At 43.8% G+C, this 27,361-nt stretch overlaps 1 protein-coding gene across 1 annotated transcript in view; it reads right to left on the bottom strand.

Annotated features, from left to right (window-relative positions):
- Positions 1-947: 947 nt before the first annotated feature.
- The window catches only part of GATA1 (GATA binding protein 1), a 41,018-nt gene continuing 14,604 nt past the window's right edge, over positions 948-27,361 (bottom strand). Inside the window, exons 2-6 of the mRNA XM_029611365.1 lie at positions 7,705-7,913; positions 5,162-5,542; positions 4,402-4,547; positions 3,872-3,997; positions 948-3,566 (exon numbers count right to left, since the gene is read on the bottom strand). Coding sequence (XP_029467225.1) covers positions 3,264-3,566; positions 3,872-3,997; positions 4,402-4,547; positions 5,162-5,542; positions 7,705-7,873 — 1,125 coding nt within the window. The 5' untranslated portion in view covers positions 7,874-7,913 and the 3' untranslated portion in view covers positions 948-3,263. The remainder of the gene's footprint in view (positions 3,567-3,871; positions 3,998-4,401; positions 4,548-5,161; positions 5,543-7,704; positions 7,914-27,361) is intronic.

Raw genomic sequence — 27,361 nt, 5'->3', positions numbered from 1 at the left:
GAAGGTGGAGGAGCATGCTGGAATCCAGTCTGGGGTGGGGGGAGAGCACTGCTGTCGGACCTAGAGGGGTGGAGAGAGAGAGGGTGGTGTGACAATGTGTGTGTGGAGGGAAAGAGAAGCATGCAGGTGGAGGGGTTTAACATTGGGAGGGGGCTGGGAAAAGGGAGTAGTATGCTGGGAATGGACCTAGGGGACAGGGTGTGTGTGACAGTTTGTGAGAAAGCAAGTGCGTATGTGTGTGATGAGGGGAAGAGAGGAAGTTCACTGATTCATACCAGTGTCAGAGGGACCAACACTCTAAAGTTCCGGGGTATATCAATAATCCAAGCTAAGTGTACACAATAAAAATGCTCTTCCGAGTTAGCTGGTATCGTAAGGCAGTGGTTCCCAAATCTCTCCTAGTGAACTCACAGTCTGCTGGGTTTTCAGGATCCCCACATGCTCAGCCACTAGTGTGTACTGATTGGGATTATTCTGATAATCTGATGCCAACAGTGGCACTTGCCTAAGGTGCCGAATTGAAGATTCCCGAAAACTGGGACCCTCTAGCCCTCTGCTCTTCAGTCTTGCACCCACCCCCCTCTTGTCCTGCCTCTGGGAACCGTAATCTTAATCTGGCCCTGCCTGAACACCTGACAGGTGGTGGAGTCCAATGGCACAGGTTTGGGCACCGCTACCCTAAGGGACGGGTTTTACCCTTCTGCACGCATGTGCTTGGCCTAATAGAACGCGAGAACTAAATTAGCCAGCTGACAACTTTATTCAAAGCTGTCTGATGACTCAGGAGGGCAGGATTACTGCCACTTGTAAGTGAAGCATTCCAGGCCTATTAGAAATAAATTCTGTCCCATTTACAGCAAGCCCCCAATAATTATTTGACACATGGCTAACACTTTTGACTAGAGATTGTAGCGCATGTTGATTATTTTGCTTTCTGCTGAAACCACCAATGTTCATCTTCTTTTTTTTTTTAATTTGTTGTAAACAGGCACTTTTAGCACCACTTGGGGAGTGAAAGATATTGGTACGTTTGTCTGCTGCAAATAAACAAATATCTTATACAATATTATTCTCTTCCATCACCTCATCTTCTGTTCTTGGCCCTGCAGGTTTCATCCTGCTTCTTTGGGCCTTCAGCTCAGTTGGAGTTCCAGCCTTTGCACCATGAGCCTTCGTTTGCAACTCTGTGGGGATTTTGTTCCTATTTTACATTCATCACAAAGACAGTCCTGGGCCAGGGGCCATGCACTAAGGCTCCTTCCAGAACCCTCCAATCATGGGCCCTGGGTCTGGCCACTAGGTGTCGCTATCATGCAGTGACAGTTGACTCCCTCCTCTCCCAGGGGCCAGGAACCTTATACTATTTTCTCAAGCATAGAGTTCTTTTTTGGAAGACCTTTCGGTCCCACGCTTGATTTTGCCATGTTATTTTCTGTCTTAAAGGCGACTGTTGAGTTGCAATACAAAATAGTTGTATTTTTCTGCCTTGTGGCTGATTGGAAAGATAGTAAATTCACTTTGGATGTGAGATAATTAATTTGCAACTAGATAAAACAAAAAAAAAATCCTTTCATAGGTCAATGGTCATCTTTAAAACAGAAAAATATCATCCTATATGTCAGATACATGGCAACACATGAAAACAGGTCAGATTGGGCAAAGGTTTGAAAATTGTGATCATATTCAGGCTACATCAAGACTTTGGCCTGGTTGGTGGCTGGTCAGATTGAGACCTCGGTTTGTCTCCTGTATGGTTACATTGGTTGCCGATTCTCACAATTTTGCACTTGGTTTTAATAGCCATTCATGGCCATCAATCAGGCTTGCCAAATCGCAGTAGCATCTCATTTGTGTGGATGGGGGCTAATTTGTGGAATGCTCTCCCTGATGAGGTAAGAGCTGAAACCTCCCTGTCCGATTTAGGATGCTGGTGAAGGCCTACCTGTTTAAGCAGAGGTTTTGAATTATTTGGTCATTTTGAGCTGTATACTTTAAAGAGAATGTATTTTTTTTTACATTTTTAGTAGTTTATTTAAATATTTATTTGCTATAATTTTAATGGATTTTTTATTGTAAACTAAACAGTAATGTTGATAGAGCGGTTAAAATATAATGAAATAAATTTCTTTTGTGTGCTATAATTTAGTCCTTAACATGAGCTTTCCTAATGAAAAAAACTGGACTTGGGCCCCCCTTCAAACCAGCTATGAAATCCTGCTCACTCTGAACAGTATTTATAGGCAAATATAACTGACTCACCCGACAAGGTGAGTCAATTATACAGAAATTTACTACATTGCAAGAGCTATGAAAAAGAAGAAGATGGGGGTGGGATTCCCCACAAGTTCCTCATTGTGTTTCTTTATAATCAATTTATTATAGAATAAAAATGCCAAACAATATACCGCTGTGAGTTTGCTGCTATAAGAGTGAGATTATGGTGGCTGTTGAACTGTGGAGCTCTTTGAAGGACAAGCAAGCAGCATCCTCAAGGAGAATCTTGTTGACCAGTCAGAAGCAAGCTTCTAAAGCATGTGACTGTCTCCAAGACTAGCCCTTCCAGTCTTTCATCTTGGAGCAATATTTCAGACGTGTCAACACAGAAAGCATAAACAGGATGTCCAAGTACTAAGATTCTCCCCATTTTTGTGTGATATCATTCCCCTATATTCTAGATCAGCAGACAATAAACAGTCACATAATATATTTTCTGGATAGTTCTCAGCGCCCAAAATCATAGGATATAGGAATGGAAAAGTCAGTTGTTGGCTCATAACAGGGGACTGTCTCAGGAAACATTTAGTGACCTTTCAGCAGTCATTCACAGTGAGAGATATCCCTGATTTCAGATCACATAGAACTCCTGTCACACAGGGCTTGGTGTCCCACACTTTCTTAATACAGCTTGTCACTAGTAGAAGTGTGGAATAGTGATGTTTGAGTTGGAGTAGTCTTAATGTGAAAGAATGGATCCTCTGTCATTCCACAACTCCTCTACTACTACCATTTGTGTCTTTAAAAGGCACTTAAAATTGTAGGGCTGTAGCCTTGATTTTTTTTTCTTGATACATACATGTATGGTTTAGCGACTCCTGCTGGGAGTTGTGTTGCAGGTAAATAGTTTTTGCCATGCGTAGAGCCAACCAACAGAAGATCCAATGAAGACAGCATCTCATTACAAACCAGAGGTGATCCAAAAACAGAATACAAGTTGACCCAAACTTTGTAGCTAATCAACGATACCACCAAGGAGTACTATTTTTTTAACCTAAAGCAGACACAATGCCAGAGGAACTATGATGGCCATAGGTCAAGCCGGATTGAGGATGGAGGGCAGCTGGTGCTGCCAGGAGGTGTGGCGAGTGAGCAAAAGGCATGATGTGGCTCATGGAAGTCATGTGACCTGACAGCATCATGGGACTCAGTGTGTAGCGTGAAGGGTCATCTGATAATGGTTTGGACATATCGTAAGCTCCATCGGACATCTTCTTCTTCTTGGACTTGCTGGACACCTTGCGGTTGCGGGTCTGAATACCATCTTTCTTCATGGTTAATGGGCGGTTGATCTGCAGCCAAGAAGTAATAAAGTTAAAAGATATGTCTGTATGAAAAAAAATGCCAAAAATACAGCTACTGGACTTTGTTTCCAAACTACCATTCTGTTTAGCTTTTCATTTCTAGACAACCATAAGTGGGACTTACAAAACCATTCTTATCTATCTCACAAATCTCTTCAATTCTAGACAACATCACTGGGATTTATAAGGACATCCTGCTTCTGTCCTCTTCTCCCCAGGTAACTAACAAAACACACACACATTCATAAATGCAACATACATACACAGAGACAAAGGTACACCCACACACTCACATTGTGCAATTTGTAATAGAGGCCACAAGCATTGCAGACGGGCTCCCCACTGGTGTTGCGCCTCCACAGCGTGGTGGTTGTGGTGTGGCAGTTGGTGCACTGCGTTCCAGCTCTCTTGCTCACAATCTGCAGTCAGAGAGGATAAATACTATCAGCCATCTACAAGCCTCTACAGAGTTAACACAGCGGGTATGGCTGAAGGGAGGTCAGAGGTCCATCGAGGCCATCCTGCCTACACAATAGTTCTCTCTGAAGCAGAGTTACACACCAGAGAAGACCCATTATTAGTGTGGGCCAGCCTGTAAATGACATGAAGCATTAGTAAGATAACCAAAATACGTCTCCTTCATAGTCTGGTATTTCTATAGTTAATGTTCTGTATTTGGCACTCTATTGTACTGTATTCTTAAAGTAATGCTCTGGATTTGGTATGCTATGGTTGATGGTATTTTTCTCATTGGTTTTTGATTGTCCCCATGCTCCTCCCCACACCCTCAGACCAGAACATTCCCCAGAGTCACATGACCTACCAAGCGTTTCTTCGGTCGGATGAGGGGCCTGTTCTGCCCATTCATCTTGTGGTACAGTCCACATGCATTGCATAAATAGTGACCAGTCCCATCTCTTCGCCACAAGGGTGTAGCTGTGGCACCACAATTAACACATTCCCGGGCCTCTGAGGAGAGAGAATTATATAGTAGGCTGTTATGACATGCTACCTCATTCTGTGTTTGGACTGAAAAGTAATCATGACAATCTGTTGTGTAAGGGGATAGTCCATGGATCATCCAGAGTTCAGTGATACAGGCCACACATTCACCAGAATGCAGTGGTACAATCAATGGACCCTCCAGAGTTCAGCAACTGAGTCTTTACAGAGCCGTGGAATACTCTTTAAGTCCCTGTCCAGATTGCAGTGTAACATCTTTAACTTTCAGTAGTACAATCACCCACTTCCCTTTTCCAGAGTGCAGTGGAAAAGTCCATTGGAATACAGACAAAGACAGTGGATAGCAGAGGAGAACAACCAGCAATATCCAGGACACCCGCCCAAGCACACACACATATCAAACATCCATTCAAGAACTGAGGCTGACCTATGGTGTAAGAATACAGTCCTGATGCATTTCATTCATTCTGTCTAATAGGTATCCTCATCCCTGCTTTATCAATCATCTATTCTAGAGAACAGCTGCTGCACTCCTGTGAAAGCAAGAGAGGGACTCACCCCATGCTCTTTGGGGATAACACAAGAAGCTGCTGGGATGGTGAGGGGACGACTCCCATTACCTGAGGGCTGGAATGCGCCACTGCTGAAATCTTGACACCCTGCCACATAAGAAGGGTAGGGTTGGCTGAGGCCATTGGGGGTCACAGACCCCAGTGTCAACAGGTCGGAGGTCAGGGGGCTCATCCTCTCTGTCTTCAGAGTCTCCAGAAACTTGGGACTCTCCTTCTCCTCCCGAATAGAGGCTGGCGGCGAGTCCTTGGGTGAAACAGGGACTGGTCCCAGGAGATGAGACGCAGAGGTGGAAGGGTAGATAGGCAGGCTTCCATGGGGCTGGGGAGCCTTACTGTAGGCACTCATGGACCAACTGCTGTACACCTGGCTCAGGTTGGGCCCACTTTCCATCCACTGAAGGTTGTTGAGCAGCGGGAAGACCTGGCGGACTAGAATGAGATAAAAGGCGACGGTCTTGAATGAAAAGCAGACCACAATAATAGTTTTTGTCACTTTCAGTGGTTTGTATTTAATTAACTATATCAATATTTGCTGCAGTGCTTTTCACAAGCTGGCTTGAGAGCCCACATTCCTTTTCTTGACTTTACTCATAGTCCAATGCTCAGGGCAGGTGCAAGGGTAGTAGGCGGCCTAGGCAAACCTTCAGTCTTGCACTTTCTCCTTTACACACCTGCCCATCGATGGCAGCTCTGACACAATATTCCCCCTCCCGCCTCGCCCTGCTCACTCACTCTCTGCCAGTCCTGCATCCCCCTCCCTTTGCCCCCCTGTTCACAGTGCATGGAATCCATTCTCACTGTCTAGCATTTCTCCTTTCATCTTCTTCCCCTCAACATCCTCCTTTTTCTCCCCTTCACTCCCTGTTCAGCACACCAGCATCCCCCCAATCTCTTTGCCTTTTTTTCTTTTGGTTTTGCAGTGCCCAGAATCCTCTCTCTTTATCCCACCCTTACCCGCCCAGCATCCTCTCTCTCCACCCACCCAGCATCCTCTCTCCACAACTTTCTCACTTGCCTTGCTTCCTCTCCATCTCCACCTTCCACCTCTACCCAGCATCCACTCCTCTTTCTCTTATAGTGTTCTGCCTTAATCCAGATACTGGATTTAACACATAGTTTTTTGTGCCCTATTGTGAACCGTTGTGATGGCACCCACTTAACGACAGTATAGAAAAGATTTTAAATTAAATTAAATTAGAGGTTTCCGGGCCTTGACCCCTGGCAATGGACCCCCTGTCCATTGCCAGGGGTCAAGGACCTCAGTTCCCGCAGGAACTGGTAGATGTGCTTCTTGAGTCTGGCCACTGGGGGTCACCATTGTGCAACAACTGTGACTTCCTCCACCCAGGAGGCTGGGAACATGGTGTCCACTGCACCCCAGACCTGGCTGGCCTGAGGAGCAAAAGCAGCACTCGGAAATCGAACCCCAGGTTACCCACATAGCAGCACACAACACTGCCACCACACCTTCGGGCCAGCACGGACCTGATTTCTTGATGGAAAGATGGCAACAACTGGCCAGTGGCAGACTAAATTAACGGAATACAGTGGTTAGTAACTACTATCTCAGAATAGCCACACCTGGCCAAACATTCCCAACATGGCAAGCAGGCACAGTATCCCCACAATATGCTTAGGAATCTCAGCCATGGTGAGCAAATATGTGGCAGGTTTTTGCCACGCCCCAGCATTTTGGGTCCCTAGGTCACCGCCAAGTTTGCCCAATGGAAGAACCAGCCCTGTTAATGCTATAGTCTGATGACCAGATGGTATCAGGCCATCAGGGGCAAGATTAGCCAATCTACCTAAGAACCTTTAGCATCCACTTTTCTGGAGATACTGGAACTTCAAGTCTCTTCACAGAATTGGGTTAAACCACGACTGCCTCGGTCTGACCATGATGATCTGGATCTATCTGGGAGGCTTACTGTAACCTGTAGATCACTCCTGCTCCTTATGTAATACAAGAGGTCAGGCTCGCCTTTAGAATCTTAAGGGTGCTGAGTGCATTCTGGTCTTTGAAGTCCTCATTTTTCATACGGCGTAATCAGCAACACTGGCAATGCTCAGATCTCCCTCTCACACCTCCCCCATCCACCCACCCCTCAAACATCTTCATACATACTCTGCACCTACAACAGTTCTTCCCCTGGGTAACCTGAACTACAGTCAGCAGATGGCTATAGTGCACTGGGGGGGGGGGGGCAGGCTTAAGCCAGCGCTATAGATGTGTCCCATTTCATCTATAGATGTTTAATCTTTGTTTCTCTTGGAGAAATTGGAAGTACAAATCTCATAGATGCAATGAGGTAAAACCAGGTCTGGCTCTGCCTGTCCCTAATAACCTAGAGTCAGGAGGTAACTCATCATGACTTTCAGCTCCTAAATACCCTGTGGGATGAGGGAAGAGATGAACTGGTGATTTTCTAAAAATTAAAAAAAAAATAAAAGGTTTGGGGTCTGGGCTAGGGGCAGCCTCCATTTGCCACTCTGGCTGCAAGAGGAGAAAAGGAAGCGATTTGCCTCAGTTAAAAAAAAAAGGGGTTCAGGTCAGTGACGTGGCAGAAATATCAGCTCTGGGGAGCACGTACCTGGGGAGTGCCTGTAGGTTCCCGCTGCTCTGCTATAGTAAGTAGATAAAGGGGTGCCATCGCTCTCCTGGCTATGAAAGAAGAGGTCTGATTCGTCGGCGGGCTGGAGGAGGGCTGGATCTGAAAAGTGGGGGATGGGCTCCTGCCCACCTAAAGTTGTGTAGTCCATGGCCTTTAGGTCTCAGCTCAGAGTCACGGTGCAAAGCAGCCTGCAGACAGTTCAGAGAAGGAACCAGCCAAGGATCAATTCAACATTATATATCAGCAGAAGAGTTATATATATATATATATATATATATATGTAATATATATATGTACATATATATATTACACACAGAGATCAATCCATACCTCTGTCCTTTTCTATATCCGCATCTATATGTACATATGTCTGTGCTTCCGGGTGGTTTACATTTGTGCGCGCCTGTGTATGTATCTCTGTCTCTTTATGTATGGGTGGTTATGTATTTTTGTGTCTGTTTATCTGTATATGTGTTTATGACTATGCTATGTGTGTGTTTAAGTATTTTTGCCTCTTTTTGTGTTTTTTATCAGATTCTGTGTATAACCTGTGTGCGTATGTATGCTTACAACTTTATTTCTCAATTCTTTTAAACCATTAAAGTAGATAAATCTTGTCAAAGCGGTGTTCATTACAATATAAAACAAAACAAAACATTAAAATAAAGATGTATTTTGCACATAATTTCCGGTGACTGTCTGCCTCTGATGAGGTGGAGTAGGAAGGAGGGATGATAAGACTATACACAGGGACCTTCATTTTCAGTTTTTATTTTATTTTTTCCATGAATTTCTCATTTTTCATTATAACAAAACAAAAATGGGAGAAAATAAGTGGGAAAAGGATGACATTTTTTTCCACTGATTTTCTTCCATTTGTTTTCGTTATAATAAACACTGAAAAATTCCAGGGAAATATAACATAAAAACTCAAAACAAAGGTCCCTAAATACATATTAGGTTATGTGACCCAGTGCATACATCATACATGATATTCAGGATTTGGATTATTACACAAACGCACACAACGTATGACAGGTTATGTGCCCTGAACTGGGACTGAAGTTCAGCAGGTCATTAATGGAGTGGTGTAGTGTAATGGAGTTTACTGCTTCACCCATTGCTGCGCTGTATTTTGCTGAGTCTTTGAGTATTCTAGCTATACATAACCCATGCTTATCTTGCCTGTTAAAAGCATGACAGGGATGAGAAGTGGCAGGAAGCAAAAAAATAAAAAATAAAAAAAAAATGCAGCAGTGCATTCTGGGAATTATTGCCATAAAGACTTTTTTATTTTTCTTAAGCCCAGCTGTTGCTTTTTTGGACTTTCACTTCACTGAGTACCAGCCTCTGCTAGGAATACGCCACCAAGAGCCTTCACTCGCAGCTACCTGGGGATTCTCCTCCTTTTAACCTGCTGCCCACCCCTTCTGCCCAGCTGGAGCATCGTAGCAACTGTCCATTGCCAGGGGTCAAGGACCTCAGTTCCTGCAGGAACTGGTAGATGTGCTTCTTGAGTCTGGCCACTGGGGGTCACCATTGTGCAACAACTGTGACTTCCTCCACCCAGGAGGCTGGGAACATGGTGTCCACTGCGCCCCAGACCTGGCTGGCCTGAGGAGCAAAAGCAGCACTCGGAAATCGAACCCCAGGTTACCCACATAGCAGCACACAACACTGCCACCACACCTTCGGGCCAGCACGGACCTGATTTCTTGATGGAAAGATGGCAACAACTGGCCAGTGGCAGACTAAATTAACGGAATACAGTGGTTAGTAACTACTATCTCAGAATAGCCACACCTGGCCAAACATTCCCAACATGGCAAGCACCCGCAATTACAGTATCACCACAATACGCTTAGGAATCTCAGCCATGGTGAGCAAATATGTGGCAGGTTGCAGCTGAGCTTTTAAACTAAATACCTGGGGAAAGCCAACAGGCATGGTACCAGCACATGGATTAGACTGACACAGCATTTAGGAAGGATGAGACAACTCTACAGGAAAGAAGCTGCACATTAAGGAAATAATACAGACCTGACAAAGTCAAGACCAGTAGAGTCCCAGGGAAGCAGGACACTGAAAATTATGCCAGTGGAGAAAGAAGAAATTTAGCAATGTTTCTGTGCAAGTGCTAGAAGCCTAAAAATTAAGATATGTTAGCTAGAAAGCCAATTTTTCAATGAGAGTGATATAATAGGAATTTCAGGAAAAAAAGAAGGATAAAAGCCAATGGGATATCATAACATCGGAACAGAAATTGTATAGAAATGACGCCAATAGGCTGTGCTGAGAAGGAAGTGGCACTGTATATTAAATAAAGCAGAGAGAGAAATAAGGAACCAATGCAAATGATGCAGAAAACAGAATCTAGGGTTAAAAATTCTAGGCTTAAGGTAAGAGGGCACAGTATTATGGCCTTGCTATCAACTTATCAGGATAGTAAAAGCGCTCAAGAAGATGAGAGAAGTTACAAAAGCCAACTTCAATTCTGTTCAAACAGGCTGGGAAAAGGTACCCTCAGGGTAGTCATAGGACAGCCTTGACAGGAGGAGAGCCTCAGAAAACTAGGGAAAGAGATGAATGAGAGGAGATTTAACAGGACTACGAAATCAGGAAAGTAAATAGGGAACTGTTATTCAAAAAGAGTATTATTCACCCATTTTTCAGCTGGAAAGGAGACTAAGGCAAACAGCTATTTGGACAGGCCAACCAATAAAAATATTTACTATTCACAACTGGAGCAGAGGCTGCATGGAAGTCCTAATAAAGGAGGCATAGCGCAAAACTGAGTGCACAGCAAAGTGCTTCAGGCCTGCCCTGCTTTGAGTCTCGTTTCTTTAAGCCTCATTATCCTTTTTCAGACCGCGGTTTCGGGAATTCGAACCAGTTTCAAATTCCAGCTATACCAACCCCGCTTTAGCCGAAGTCTTACACACTTTCACGTACCCCTCGCGTTTGCAGCTCTCTAACTCGCTGGTATACACTATCTTATGCAGACGCCTCTTGGTTTAGAAACCTTGTAAGCCGTGTGCCCTTTTCCGGATGTCAACAACCTTTGGGAATTGTTCCCTGTGGGGGCCCTCCTGTCACAGCCCCTACGGTGAAACAAGGGTGTGTTGGGGGATTGTATCTCTCTGCCACCGGGCTTCAAAGCTCGAAATAAAGACTGATTCTGAAAGATCTCTTATTTACCCGGAACAGCATTATTTATTGGTTTCACACCCTGCCTTTTGCTTTCTTGAAAACCTGACCGGTTTGTAGTAATCGAGGACTGGATTTGCTTACCCCTGTGCTCCACAATGTATTGCTTCTCTTAAAAGAAGGCAATGACAGGAGTGGTTGGTTAGCATGGTTCTTTATTCAACTGAGAACACCACTCAACTGTGACCCAAAATAGAAATTCTTACATATAGGAGGAAAAAAACCATTGTTTCAGATTACAAGTAGGTTAAGCCTTTATTTGTTACCTGACAGCTCATTACTGTGCTTGGAATATGTCCCTGTGATGTATTATCAAAGTTGAAATATATTGTGTATTTTATTTATTGCTTTCAATAAAAAGTATATTGCAAAAAAAAAAAAAAATTCACAAAAAAACTAAGATTCAACTTCTCTGCAATTTCACCTAGTAAGATCTTGCAGTCTGTTATTCCAGTATTCAGGTTTTTATTTTGTCTGTCATAGAGCTTTTAATTATTCTTCCTCCAGAATGTTCAATCAACCTTTCTGGTATTCCAACATCACGTCCACTCCATGTGACTTGTGATGTCGTGGTCTGGTTGATTTTTTCTTTACTTTGGTTAGTAATGGCAGAGTGGAATCTCCAGTTGATGGTGTTTTAGGGTCAGTCGCATCTTCATTAGTGGAAGGAGCTGTTTCTTCAAAGAATCTGATCTGATTCACTTTTTATCCAATACGAGCGAGATGAACTTTGTGATACTGTGTGGTTAAAAAAAATAGGGGGGAAACCCTGAAGAGTTGCAAATGAATGATCATGGTGCCATTGCCCATAGGGACTTCAGATTTAGCAGGAAGCCGTATCCTGCCTCCACGACACTTCCCCCAGCAATGGATGCAGGGCAGAAAGTACGACTGACCATACAAAAATATTCTGGAATCGTCTCAGTAACTCAATACAAACTCCCTCTGCTGTCAAGAACATTGTGAAGGAATAGAAAATCTTGTAAACGATGCAACAGAATCTATAGAGCAAGCCTACTATACAACAGCACACTAACTGTCAGATTCAAACAGTTAACAACCCTACCTATAAAAAGGTAGCACTGCAGATCTTATAACAGGCCCTGAACACCTCATACTAGAAAAATAAAATAAATTGGACTGCTATAAATTCCTACATAGAAACTACACACTAACAGAATATCTCACCTGTGTCATGTAGACAGACTCTTACCAAATACAGAATAAGTGGTCAAAAATTAGAAATCTACAGGCAAACATTGAAATGGAATCCCCAATAATCCAGTGACACACTGGAGGAAGAAACCGAAATGCATTTCCTCCTGTACTGAGCAAAATACAACTATATCAGAGATGTACATCCTAAAAGTTGACATATTTCAGTCACTAAACTGAAAACAAAATGCTTTTTTCCACCTCTGACGTCTGGACATTTTGAGATCCATATTCATTATCACCATTTGTCCGGCTAAGTTTGGACTTGGCCGGACAAATGGCAGGATATGAAAACCCCGCAGTGCTGACTGGTCCTGAGATGGCTGGGTAACTGTTTATCCGGCTAAAAAGTTATCCGGCCAGCTCGGGGGCAGGGCAGAGCTGTTCTGTGGTAGAGCCAGCTATCCGACTAAATTAGCCTGATAAACGTCCGTAACCCGTATGATGCTTGAACCCGGATAATAATCCCAGAGGCCAGACTGCACATTTTCTTTAGATGGACACTTATTATACCATTAGATTTACTTTCCAGGATGTCCTGCATGGGGGAGGGGCGAGTTTCCTTTCAAGGCCCTCACATTGCTTGTTACTCTTCCCATAGTTAAGTCTCTTGCACACAGCATTGATAATCCCAGCATAGGGAACAGTAAAGTCACTACTCAATAAGACACATGAAAGTTGTTTGGTGGTCTCCAACATTTCTCTTTACTGAGAAGGTGCAATAATGAGTTTTAAAGCCTTCTCAGGTGTGTACTTCACTTTTATGATGATGCAAAATGCTTTTCAGAAGTTTGTGACTTTCTTAAAGTCTTTCTTAACTCCAGATATTTCTCCAAAATTATTTAGTTTCTTCAGATACCTGTTATCTTCCCTAGTGTCATAGCGAGGGGGGGGGGCGAGGGGGTCAAGACCCCTGGGACGCCAGGCTATAGGGGACGCTGGGGGTAAGGGATCCCATCCCGCCCAGGCAAGAAAAGGGCCGGCGGCGACCAGGGGATCCCATCCCGCCCAGCAGCAGAAGAGGAGGAGGCCCAGGCCGCTGGGGGAGCAAATGCCACCACCCGGCAGTAGAAGAGGAGGCCCGCAGCTGCCGGGGGAACCCACCCTGCCCCCCCGACGGCAGAAGAGGAGGAGGCCCGTGGCTGCCTAGAGCAGAGGTTCTCAATGTCAGCTAGTGTGTCACTACACTTCTGGTCCCCTGCTGGCCCAACTGCTCCCCCCTGCCTCAGTGGGATGCACGTTCTTTCTCTGCCTGGGTTTGAAATGCTGATAAGCCTGGGCATAACACAGCAGGAGGGCTGAAAGACGCAACGGCAGCATGATCTCTTCTTCCCGCCCCTGTGGTCCAGAAGAGGAAGTCCTGTGCAATGGCCATGCGCGTGGGAAGAAGAGACCAAGTGCTGGCAGCATCAGTCCGAAGGAGAAGAGCAGCGCAGTCCGGAGCCAAAAGAGGAGCAACACGAGCTCCCCTGGCCAACGGGACTCCATTCTGGAGGCCGTGAGGGTTGGAAGTGGATGAGGCTTCTGCTGCCGCCAGTTCTTCGGTGAGGGGGAGAGAGAGTGAGTAAGTGAGCGAACATGTGTGTGTGTGAAAGACAGCATGTGTGTAACTGTGTGATTGAGAGCCTGTGTGGGAGAGAAAGAGAGCATGTGTGTAAGTGTGTGATTGAGAACCTGTTTGTGTGAAAGAAAGCCTCTGTCTGTGATTGAGAGCCTGTGTGTGTCTATGTGCGATTGAGATCCTTTGTATGTGAGATTAAGACACAGCATATATGTATGTGATTGAGAGCCTGTGTGGGTGAGAGAGAGAATGTGCACCTGTGATTGAGAGCCTACCGTATGTGTATAAGTGAGAGAGAGGCAGCATGTGTGTAACTGTGTGATTGAGAACTTATTTGTGTGAAAGAGACCCTCTGTCTGTGATTGAGAGCCTGTGTGTGTCTATGTGTGATTGAGATCCTTTGTATGTGAGAGAAAGACACAGCATATATGTATGTGATTGAGAGCCTGTGTGGGTGAGAGAGAGAATGTGCACCTGTGATTGAGAGCCTACCGTATGTGTATAAGTGAGAGAGAGGCAGCATGTGTGTAACTGTGTGATTGAGAGCCTGTGTGGGAGAGAAAGAGAGCATGTGTGTGTGTGATTGAAAACCTGTGTGTGTCTATGTGCGATTGAGATCCTTTGTATATGACAGAAAGACACAGCATATATGTATGTGATTGAGAACCTGTGTGGGTGAGAGAGAGAATGTGCACCTGTGATTGAGAGCCTATGTAAGTCAGAAAGAGCATATGTATATGTGTGTGTGATTGAGAGCCTGTGTGAGACAGAGAGCTTGTGTGTGACTGAGAGGGGAAAGTTTCAAGCAAACTCCCCCCTCCCCTCTCCTCCCCTCCTGTTAATTCACAACATCTCAGGTCACCTGGAAATCAAATGTTTCCAGATATGGAGAACAGAGCATTTTTTTTAATCCTTATTATTTTTAATTACTGGGTGTTTGAGTTTGCTGTTTTGAAATTTTTTATTGGTGTCTGGAAATTTTTTATTTGAGAGTTTTTTAAATAACTTTATTTATAAATTTTCTTGGCATACATAAGGAACAAAGCCATACAAAATACATCTAAACATATCATGTTTCCACCCATCTCGTTGCAACCATATCCAGAAGGATTAATTGAACATTCTCCATCTAGTTTGGACACAAATGTCAAAGCTAATTTAAAAATCTTAATCTTCATTTTCCACAAGAAATTTTTGATATGGACCCCAGATTGCATTATATTTGAATTGCTCGTGTCTAAGTGCATATCAGAAACGTTCTAAATCCACTATATTGCGAACCTGTCTTCACCAATGTTCAATACATGGATTCCTCTTCCAGAAGGTGGCAATAGTGAAGCGGGCAAGGAGCAAGAAGCCCTAGAAGACCTGTTAGGGGCACTGTATAAATAGGGACATTAATTATATCAGCAATTATATCAGCCACTTTGCTCCAAAACTGCCCACACAATGCCACCACATATGTATATATGTGCCTTTTTCCCCACATCCCCTCCAGCGGTGTGGACTATACTACTGCTGCCACTCTCTGCCCTACCCCCCTCACCCTGCCTCACCTACCCCCCCCTCCCAGCCGCATATTAATGCCCTATGTCATGAACCCCTCCCCCAATTAACCTCCCTTAGAATCTATTAGATCGCATCCTATATCTTATTCCCCAAGTTGCAATGTTTGTTTTCTCTTCTTCGTTTATACTAGTTACCATGTTACAATGTAAAAATAAGCAGATCTTGCCTTATATGTTTAGTTATATGTAAACCGATGTGATATCTCGATCGAATGTCAGTATATAAAAGCAATAAATAAATGAATATTCGGAGAGCATACTAGAATAATAAATAAGCATTCTATAAATTTAATGTAGTAGTTGGATCATTAGCTCTATCCAACATTGGCACAAGGAACTGTGATGTACATTTAACTAAATACATTTCCACACTGGCACAGTGAGAGAAATTCCCAATTCTTCATTCCACTGGTTTATCAGACCTCGTGATGTTTCAGTACCGAATTTCCCCTGCAGAATTCCCCAGTAAACAAGTGTTGTGCCTTTTGCAAATGCATCCGCGTCTGAGAAATACTTCTGCATTCCATTCATCTCTGGGACAGAAGTAGACAAATCTACAAGATTAGAGAGTGTGACCCTACTTGAGGGTGATTAACGTGTGTGCATGGGAAGGTCAAAATCCGAGCTCAGGGATTCAAAAGATTGGAACTGCTGATCATCCCAAAGCTGCGCTAAGCTGTATAATTGCATTCTCTCCAGTCCTTAAGATCCAGAAAGTAAGCCCCGACACTGTAGTGTTGCCATATATAGGGCCCATCAATGACAAAGTATCCTTTTCCATACCCAGATATCCCAAAACCTGACTCCATACCTTCAGTGTGTGAGTCAGTATAGGATTGTTTCTAGTCACTCTACTTCGTAACGGAGATTCATGCGGGACAAAGGGCACCATTGTTAGATCTATCTCATCCGATTGTAACGTTCTAACAATCTCCAAACCGCTTCTTTGTACCAGAACCACATCTTAAGGGGCAATAATCGAGCAGCCCAATAGTACACTCTAAAATTGGGAACTGCCATCCCACCCTGCTTTTTAAGAAGCCATAACTGGCTTAATCAGATACATGCTCGTTTATGTTTCCATAGAAATTTTGAGATCAGCTATGCAGGCTATCAAAAATCTGTTTCACGAAATATGCTAAAACAGACATATAGACATACATGCCCCATCTAGGAGATCAGTAAGTCCATCCACTTCTGCAGATCATTTCAAACTCTAGACAGTAACCCATCATAATTACAGGAAAAGATTCCTGAGATCTCGAGGTACATAGATCCCCAGATAGGAGAATCCCTCATCCACTATTCTAAAATCAGCCATATACTCAGGAACGATCTTACGAGGACCAATAGGAAGAATTTCAGACTTATCATAATAGACTTTATATCCAGACAAGGCTTTAAATCTCTGGAGCACATCAATCAAAGCCGGGCCAGATACCTGCGGGTTTTACAGGAAGATCAGGACATCATCCACATAAAGAGATATGTATGTTCATGGGCGCCAAACTAAAATCCCATTATATCCTGCTTCTGCCTAATCAAGGCTGCCAGAGGCTCTATTGCCATGTCAAAAAGCAATGGGCAGAGAGGGCACCCTTGCCTTGTATCTTGTGTTATAAAGATAAAGGGAGATACCCTACTTATTAAGAGGCATGCTCTAAGGGCTGCGTACATGGCATTCACCCATTGCAAGAATCTTTCTGGTAATTCCATTTTCCTCATTACTGAAAACAAAAATGGCCAGGAAATACAAACACCTTCTCTGCATCCAGTGATACAATTAATCCTATTTACCCCATCTTCTAAGACAGGCATATGATATTAAATAGACGCCTAGTGTTTGTTGTGGATATACGTCCCTTAACAAACCCTGTTTGGTCTTGATGGACTAAAAAGGGAAGCACACTTTCCAAGTGTAACTGCATGACTTTTGCCAATATTTTCAAATCTCAATTTAACAACGATATTGGACGGTAGGATCCACATTCAGTTGGGTCTCTCCCAGCTTTGTAAATGAGTGAGATAGTCGCATCAGCCAACTCCCCTTGTAGAAGAATCCACCAATCCAACGCCATTATATAAAGATAACATAAAGGGGGCTACATCCTCCAGACATTTCTTGTAAAAATCTATATGAAAGCCGTCAGAACCCAGGCATTTCCCAACCAGGAGAAACTGAATAGCATCTGGATCTCTAAAAGGGTAATAGGCTCAGCTTACATCTCCTTCTGGGCTTCACCCAATTCAGGAAGGTCTATATTATTCGAAAATTCCTGAATTGCCCCAATATCCTTCAGAGCAGGATCTGAGTTTAATTTGGAAAAATACTGCATCAATATTTTTTCTATTTCCCATGGGCCAGCAGTATTCAAGCCCTCTTGATTGTGCAAAATCGTAATATGTAATTTTCCCTCTCTCTTCTCCACCACTCTCGTCAGTAAAGCCCCAGCCCTATCTCCATGTTCATAGTGGTTAAGTCTGATAAATTTAATAGCCTGCTCAATTTTGGTTGTTTCCAAATAGCGAAGCTCCCAACGAGCGTTCGAGTTTTTTTATACGTTTTATTCTGACAATTCCTTTTATGCTGAGCCTCCAGTTTCATAATCTCATCCATCAACATTGCAAGTCTCCTTTTCTCTTGTTTTTGAATAAAGCTGGCATAACTGATGATTTTCCCCCTAAGATAAGCTTTAAAAGTCTTCCACCTGAGAATGGGTGAGTAGTCAGCTTCAAGGTTATACTCATGATATTCCTACACAGCTTTTTTAATGAACTCCCAAAACTCCAATTTCCCCAGCAAAGAAGTGTTCAAACTCTACATTGGAGTACCAGGTCTAGTATCAACTGGGTTTAGTAAGAGTTCCATAGAATTATGATCTGAAATAGTACAAGGTAGAATGGCACAATCCGTGGTTCTGGTAAGAAGATTAGGTGTACAAAGAAAGTATCAGGTCTATTGTACGATTTGTATGGAGGAGAATAATAAGTGTAGTCCCTGTCCTTAATATGATAGTATCTACAGATATCTAACAGCTGCAAAGTAGAGACCACTCACCTTGATCAAACCTATGATGCATCGATATGGGGACCCAGTGGGCCTAGCATTAAAAGGATTCATACATACATTCCAATCTTCTACCTTGCAGAGTTTATCATATCCAAAAGCAATAATGACATCCAGCAAATTCTTATAGAATGCTTCATGATCTTGATTGGGGCCATGCACATTAACTAAGACAAACGTATCCTTATAAAGAGAACAATCAAGGATTATATACCTTCCTTCTGGGTCTCGCATTTACCTATGAACCTATATAGGGGTGTTGATTGGCAAATTCTTGTCAATCAACACCCCTGCGCCACGACTTCTAGAGTTATAGGACGAGTAGTAAACACTGCCCACCCAGCCACTTTTCAATTTCTCATGCTCTACGTTTGTCAAGTGGGTCTCCTGCAATAATAGTATCTGCATCTTGTGTTTCGCCCATTACAAAATTCGCTTTCTTTTCTATGGGAGATGAAATGCCTCTAACATTCAGAGACACAATTTTGAAATCAGGCATCAGAATATGTAGTAAGTATCAAGCTCTGCAGGAGACCCACCTGTGAAAAATAAAAAAAGACATCCGTAGACTGTCCCACCTACATGACCACATCTGAGTGAGAGTATGGTGTCAGAACCATAAAGAGAACACTATCAGCCATAAAGCCTTAAAAAATAAACAGTGTCTTGGTTGCAAAATAAGTATGCTTACTGTACCTCTCCTCCCATATTGAGAAGACAAAACCACCTGAGATAACAAAACTTCCCCAGTCTCATAGACTAATCTTCAACAGCAAACCATTCACATTAACCACCCCCCATCCATTACTGCCCACCCAACCCTCCTCAAACACTTAACCAAACTTTCCCAAACTAACCCATCCATTAGGGTAACCCATCTCGCCCAAATATTACAAGGCCAGAAACATCCCAGTGGGAAACTAATCGGGAAAAGGAGCCCGACCCTTGTATATCCACCTGCCTAAACCCAAGTTCACCCCCTCCGACCTCTCTCACCACCTCCATATGAACTTTAACATGCCAACCCTTTAGCAAAAGCATAAGATCTGAAATTGCAACATTTTTTACTAACTCACAAGCATGCAGTAGACTGCTTAACATAGTCCACGCGGAACCTACAGCAGGTCTCATTGCCAGTTTATAAACGTTCAAAGCTCGACTAAGGTCCCCGACATACTGCAAAAAAGTGAGATATTGATCCTGTCACAGTCTTTTTGTTGGCCAGACTGCTCTATTAGCTTCCATTGCTTTAGAGTTTGCTTGTGGAAGTTTGTAATAATTATGCTAGAACCGCCATCACCACGGGTCTAGTTTTCTCAAAACACATTCAAAAAGCAAACATGCTGGCAAAATAAAGTAAAATAGGGCAAAAAATAATGCAGTACCCGATCGAGCAGCTGGTGGCAATCTTCGTGCCAGAGGAGCCAATATTTGCAATAGGCGAGAGTCAATCAAACCTGTTATAGTCTCAGGTTGCCATGCAAAACGTGCACAAAAAACATATACAACTAGTAAAATGAGAACTTCTGGATGTAATAGATCGGTTTAGCCTGCAAGCCTCCTGCAGGGCCTAGGAAAAAGAGGCAAATATCAGAAAGAGCTCCTCAGAGCCGTCATGGCAAATCAGAGGCTCTAGCACGGCTCTTCACCTAGAGTAACAGCTTTTCTGCCTCTTTCAAAGTGAAGCAGATAGCCACTTTATTATAAATTGTTACCTTGAGCTTGGCGGGGTATATGGTAGGCCCAGATTTCCAAACTCCCACTTTATAGCCCCAAATGCCTGCCTTTTTTTTTTTTGTAGCTCCGGCGAAAAGTCAGCAAATATTATCTATGCCCCTCATGCCCCTGCATGAGTCAATGATCTTGCCTCTCTTGCTGCTGTTAGAATTCGTTGTTTATCCTGAAAATTATGGAGGCGCACAATCAAAGCTCGTGATGTTCCTCCCCGAGTCGGCTGTGGCACAGTTATGTGATGTGCGCGATCAATCTTAATGGCACCATCTTTGCATGAGATACCAAGAAGCTAAGGAAGCCAGCATGCCACAAAAGCGACCGCTTCTCTTCCTTCTGCTTGCTCCGAGAGGCCCACTATCCTGAGATCATTACACCTCAACCGGTTTTCAAGGTCATCCATCTTACTTATTAAGGAGGTCTGCTGGTGCTCCAGCTTGCCCACTTTGGCACACATCAACATGAGCGTGTCCTCCAGCTCAGAGTTAAGGGTTTCAGCATTGTCCAATCAGCCCGAATGCTCCTGCACAGTTTCTACCAACTGGGCAATTTTTTTTCCACCACCGTGCCTAGTCGGGTATCTAGGCGCGTTGTTATTCTTGCAGTAAACGCCTCAAGGAGGTCTGCAGCCTTGTCTGGGCCTCCCGCAGCACTTACTAAGGCCTCATAGGGCTTGTCCTCAAACATGGGTGACGCTGACTCACACTGTCCCGCCTTGGCGATTTGCCTCTCGCTACTTTCCTAAGCTTCGATCTCCTCTCAGCCCAAAGCACAGGTAAGAAGCTTTGATTAGTATCTTTACTCAATGCCATACTTGCAGATTTAGCAGAAAATTAAAGGATCTGGGCAGATTAAATGCATAGGCCCCGTGGGAGCTCAGCAAGACACATCCGCCTGCCTCAGAGAATAATCGAAAGTCCTTTATATGAGTTTTTAATTATTGGATATTCCATTCATCAGCCGTTTTGAAATAATCCATTCTTTTTATTAGTGTGGTTTTACTGTTATTGATATTTCTTGATTTGTTTTATGAGGACTAATGATGTTTCTATTTTTCCGGTGTTACACTGCATACAGTCTTTCTGGCTTGTTGCGATTTCCAGTTCAGTTTTGTTCTGCATGTTTCTTTTTATGCTTTATGCTCTCTTTATTCTTTGTTAGGTGAGGGTCAGGATAGGGCTCTATAGCAGCCTGGCTTGTTCTGTTTTCCTAACAGGAGGAGTATTGGAGTTTTAAGGCCTGGTGTAGTATTTTCAGTGTTGCCTTTTCTTAAGTAAGGTGGTTACTGTTTGTGTCCTGGAATTTGATGCTGTTCTGGTATGGAAGGTTGTACTATTTATGTAATTTCTGTTCAGAGAGAGTACTTACCTTTCCCTTGATTCATTCGTACTAATTTTAATTTCCGCAGTGGATTGTAATGAGCAGTGTATCATACATATGAAAGTTGTCCATCAGGTGTGTCACGATGGGAAAAAAAGGTTGAAATCCACTGTTCTAGAATGCCACCAGTCTGGGGGCAATGACAGCATGGTCTCTCCTTCCTGCCCACGCAGCCTGGAAAAGGAAGTGGTAGGTCTGCATGGGTGAGAAGAAGGAGAGGCCATTCAGTCTCTGCTAGAAGAAAGAACAGTGTGTTCTCTGCACTGTGGCAGGAAGAGGAAGCATCACCCCGGGCCTGTGCGGTGTTGGAGCACAGGAGAGGCAACAGCACGCCGCTACCCCCCTTTCCCGCAGACGCAGTAAACAGTGTGGATTCAGCCCCCGCGGCCTCAAGAAAAGGAGGCTGCCTGCTGGACTTCTACTTCTGATGGAAGTGAATGTGTCCTGATGGGGAGGGGGGAGGAACTGAGCATGTGTGTGTGTGTGTGTGAGAGAGAGAGAGCAAGCATGTCTGTGTGTGTGTGTATGTGTGTTAGAGCATGTCTGAATGTGTATTTCTGTGTGTGAGAGCATGTCTGTCTGTGTGAGAGTATGTCTGTGTGTATATATGTGGGTGACAGCATTATCTGTCTCCATGTGTTTGTGTGAGCATGTCTGTCTCTGTGTGTATGTATGTGTGTGACTGTGAGAGCATGCCTGTGTGTGTATGTGTGTGAGAGTATATCTGTCTCTTGTGTGTTTGTGAGAGCATGTTTCTGTGTGTGAGAGAGCATGCTCTGTGATTCAGCATCTTCTGTGATTCAGCATGTATGTATATATGAAAGAGAGGAGAAAGACTGAGCAACAATCCCTCTCATCTCCCCTGCTAATCCAGAACAATCTCAGGGCATATGGAAATCAAAAGATCCCAGGTATGGTCAGCAGGGATTTTATCTTTTTTTTTTTTTTAAGTATTGGGTGGTATATGTGTCTGCTGTTTTGAAATATTTTATTGGTCTTAGATGTTTTACATTATTGGATGTTATTCTTTTTGTCAGCTGTTTTGAAATATTCTTTTTATTAGTATGGTTTTACTTCTATTGATGATTTATATTTCCTGATTTTATTGTTTGATGCTTTATGTCATTATGAGGAATTGTAATATTTCTGTTTTCCATTATTGTACTGCATACATAGTTTGGCCTGTTATGGTTTACAGTTCTGATTTTGTTTGCACATTTGTATTACTACTTTATGTCACTTTATTTTGTATTTGGTGAGGGTCTGTCTATGTTCTGCATGTGTGATTGAAGTTAGTATTCTGCTAATGTGTCGTTTCTATGTAGAGCTCTATAGAAGCTTGGTTTGTTCTGTTTTCCTAATAGGAGTTATATTGGTGTTTTAAGGCCTAGTGTAATGTTTGCAGGGTTACCTTTTCATAGGGTTATAATAGTTTGAGTGCTGGTGGTTAATGCGTTTTTGGAATGGGAGGTTTATTAAATTGTAATTGAAATTTAGTTTGCTCCTGGCTTTCTGAGGACCAAACCCACATCCAACATGCGTTACAATGGTCCTAATACCATATGTGTTACAAGTATCTTTTTGGCTTTTATGCAGGGTTTTCTGGTTGACACCACAGCTGTGCATGTAAATATAATATACATGCAGTTGTGATATTTTTACTTCAAAAGACTGGATTTTGAGTGGGTTTTTCATATAAAACCTTTTATTATAAACGCATAATTTGAAATTGAGTGTGGAGAGGAACATGCTAGGGCAAGGCTGGGCATAAAGCTGTAAGATTCACTTAGGGTGCCTAATAACCTTGCACTGACCCCGATTAGTAAAAGAATACAAATTAAAATGTAAAAAAACAAAAACCAAAAAAAAGCAGAATGAGGAGGGGCCAGCCCAGTAATTGTTTGCACAGGACTGCAGAAACATTAGCACTGGCCCTGCATGTCAGAGCCCTATGGTGATGCACTGGCAGGGTTCCCATCCCTCCCCAGTGAAGAGATTCCACGTGGTGGTGCCATTAGGTGATGTGCTGGCAGATGATTGGGGGGGGACCCACAAGGGAGACAGCACTTAACACTTTGTACAAGGAAGTTGCGGAATATAAGATTTTATTAAATGAGTAAAAATTGGCCCCCGGGCACCGGAGACCCTCGCTATGCCTCTGATCTTCCCTCCTATTGGAATACAGGGCAAGTTTGGATGCTTCCCTCTCATGGTAGTTGAAGTATCAAAAAATATACTTTTACAGTGTTTGGTCTTTTATCTCCTACCTCCTCTCATAGTACCAAGGGGGCTACCTTTTTCTCCTCATCCTCAGCAGATATCCATGGGCCACTGATGTGGTCCAACTCCTCTCGTTCTCTCCACTCACTCCCTCCTCTTTCTCTCAGGATGTCTGGAAGTCATCCTCTCCTTGGATTCTGATGATCTCAGGTTCCACTTGCAGTAAGGGAACCTCTTCCATTTTTTTTTAGACGAGAAAATTCAAAACAGTTGAATCCAAAAAAGATTTGGAACTCCAAGCTCAAATATGTTAAAGGTGGCATGAGAGGGTGGAAAGAAACTCTCTCATCCAAAGCAAAAGTCTCCATGGAGCTTAAATTTAAGACTTAGGAAAATAAGAACACAGTTTAAAGTGTGCTGCCTCCTTCAAAGCAAATAGGACCCATGGTGAACAAAATGGTGATCTCTCTAGAAAAACACTGGGGACACTACCAATGCTAGCTGCCACATGGGGGAGCAGCAAACCCAACAAACACTATTCTGTCTCTCCCCATATCTAAATGGTACATTCCAGTCCAAGTTTAGCAGGGGACTAACAGGATCTCTACACGTGGATTTCCAGTATTATCCAGCTGACATAGGGCAGATTCATGAAGGCTTTTCTCCCATTTTGTGTCTATGGGAAAAACCCATAGTCGGATAAATTTAGGACTGCCCAAGAGCAGCTGTAATGTTAGCCAGATAAATTTAGCCAGGTATATCCAACAGAACATCTGTGCCACTGAATATGCCTGCAAATCTTTTTTATTTAGCCGTATGTTTATCTGGCTAACTTGACTAGTTGGCCAGTGGCTGAATATGGATCTCTTTAATTTTCTAATCATGTTGCTGTCTATCTTATTTCCTCTTTCCTCTGTCTGCCTTCTTCTAATTCCTTTTCCAGTGCCTCATGTCTCTTTGTGCTTCTACTTGCTCATCCTGTCTTCTTCAGCTCTTCCCTTACTGTGTCTGACATTGATACTTCCCTTTCATCTCTGTTCTCTGTTTCTCTTTCTGCCTCTTTATTCACCCATCTTCTCTCATTCATCAGTCCTCAATCTCCCTATGCTCACCTCTCACTTGTGGTTTTCCTCTTCCACTCTCACCCCTTTCCCAGCCCAGCCCCAAGCTCTTTCACCCCCCTCCCCAGTTCCCCATCTCACTCCTTTCCCAAACCATTTCCCCCTCTTTACCCACTCCGTAGTCCCCCATTTCCACCTTCCGTTTTTACCCTTCCCCAGTGCTCAAGTACTTTCCTCAGCCTCAGTCTCATCTCCTCACTAACCCCAGTTCCTTCTATCCCTCATCCCTTCCCCTTCTTCTGTTTCTTACCCCGTACCCAGCAGCTCCATTTCCACCCTCCCTCATCCCCTTCAGAGACCCATCCTTTTCCACTGCCTCTCCCCACTCCTCCCTCTCAGCTCTCCAGGTGCCTCACAGCATATCCACAACCTTTCTTCATCCTTCAGGGCCCTTCTCTTACCCCACATCTTTCCATCCACAGCCCCATCTCATAACTCCCAACCCATCTCATACACCCTCGCTCACGTCCACCACCCAACTGCCAAGTTCCTATTCTCCCTACCTAGCCCCAAGTCCCTGCCCTCCCCCTACTCAATCTCTGAGTGCCCACTTTCCCCATACATCTGAGTATTCACTCTCTCCCCTACAACCGGCCTCCACTCCTTTCTCTCCCCCCAGTCTGGAATTCCTTGGTCTCTCCTTCCTCCATACCCGATTCTTCACTCCCCCTCCCCACAAATTGGAAGTCTCCACTCCCCCCTCCTCCCACCCACCAAATCTAGGTTTCCCCTACATCTCCCATCCTTGAGTCTCCAATCTGGGTATCACCACTCTCTCTACCCACTGAATCTTGGAGTCCCCCACAACCCCATCACCAAGTATCCACTCATCCTCTCCTCCCAATTTGGGTGTCCCTACTCTCCCTCCCTACCCACCAAACCTGGAAGGGCCCCAAGTCCATATTCTCCTGAATCCCCCCGGAGCCATTTTTAAATGTTTTCAAGTGGCTACCTCTTGGTTTTTTATTTCCTCACCTCCCACCTCCTTGCCCCTTGCCCCTTTCAGAAGCTTGTAACTGACTTCTCCTCCTTTGGCAGTGCTGATGCCTTGCTGCTTCCTTCAGAGAGGTGCGGTTCAATGGCGAGATGTTTGAACCATACGGCCCTGTGTCTGTGGAGTCCTGCACGATTCAAACATCCGATCACCGAACCGTACCTGAGCAAAGGAAGAAGCCAGGCACTGGCACTGTGGAAGGAGGAGCAGCCGGTCACAAGCTTCTGAAAGGGGCAAGGAGGAATAAAAAGCTAGGGGCAACCACATTAAAAAGCTTAAAAATGGCTTCGGGGGACTTAGGGCATTGAGAAAGAGACCCGGGACATGGGTACTACATACACTTCTACCTAATGATGCCCCTGTGTTCAGACACTTCCCAATGGGAGGTGCTTGAATGTTTGGGAGACTGAATAAAAACTCAGAGAGCAAAGTTTCTGGATTTCTCTTACGAGATTGTACAGGGTTCAAAGTCAGAGCCACTGGAGCTACACGAGCGGGATAGTGCTTGTATCAGCCATGATGCAGCTTCAAGTAAGAACCTTGATAAGAATCCTAGTGAGAGGAAACAGCAAAAATTAAGCAGAAGAAAGGATTGCCAAAGAGGTAAAGAGAGGTGACAAAACATTTTTCAGATACGTCAGAGAAAGGAGAAAAGTTCAAAGTGGTATAGTGAAATTGAAAGGTGAAAAGGATCAATGTGTAGAGGGAGACGAAGAAATGGCAGAAATATTAAATGAATACTTCAGTTCGATGTTCACTAAAGAGGACCCAGGAGAAGGACCGTCGCTAGTTAACAAGAAACTGGAGGGGAGTGGAGTAGATGTAACTCCATTTACAGTAGAAAATGTATGGGAAGAGCTGGAGAAACTGAAAGTGGACAAAGCCATGGGGCCTGATGAGGTTCATCCCAGGATACTGAGGGAGCTCAGAGATGTGCTGGCGGGTCCACTGTGTGACCTGTTCAATAGATCCCTAGAAACAGGAGTGGTGCCGAGTGATTGGAGAAGAGCTTAGTAAGGTTACTAAGGGCCAAGAGTAATAGAAAAGTATGAGAAAAAAACAAGTGCAAAAGCTTTATGAGCAGACTGGATGGGCCGTTTGGTCTTCTTCTGCCATCATTTCTATGTTTCTATATCTCAGGTTTCTTTCTCTTCTGGGAATCATCCAGATCTGTGTGTTGTACAGATGTGAATATACCTTTAGCAGCAGGATAAGCTCCAGGGAGTGTGTGTCTACAGCAGGACCTTCTCCCCAAATGTTTGTGGCAAAAGAATCTCTGTGGAGAACCATTGTGAGAAAAATCTCATTCTGGTGCAAGGAATGTACTCTGTGTATTTATTTAGAGGATTTCAGAGGAACATGATATATTATTTATCACCAGTACTCAGGTTTCTAGAAGGGGATTTCCACAGGTTTAGGAAGTTCCCTGGGAGTGGTCTGAAGACATGTGGAGGGAGCTTCATGTCTGCTGATGAAATGTATATGTGCCTGGATTTTTGTTTATCAATGTGACTCGCAGGAAATGTGTTTTCTGTCAACTGATTAGCATTCAACAGGAACCACAGTAAAACT

This window comes from Rhinatrema bivittatum, chromosome 1 (assembly GCF_901001135.1).
Source record: "Rhinatrema bivittatum chromosome 1, aRhiBiv1.1, whole genome shotgun sequence".
NCBI classification, from domain to species: domain Eukaryota; kingdom Metazoa; phylum Chordata; class Amphibia; order Gymnophiona; family Rhinatrematidae; genus Rhinatrema; species Rhinatrema bivittatum.
This window is presented reverse-complemented; position numbering and strand designations above follow the sequence as displayed.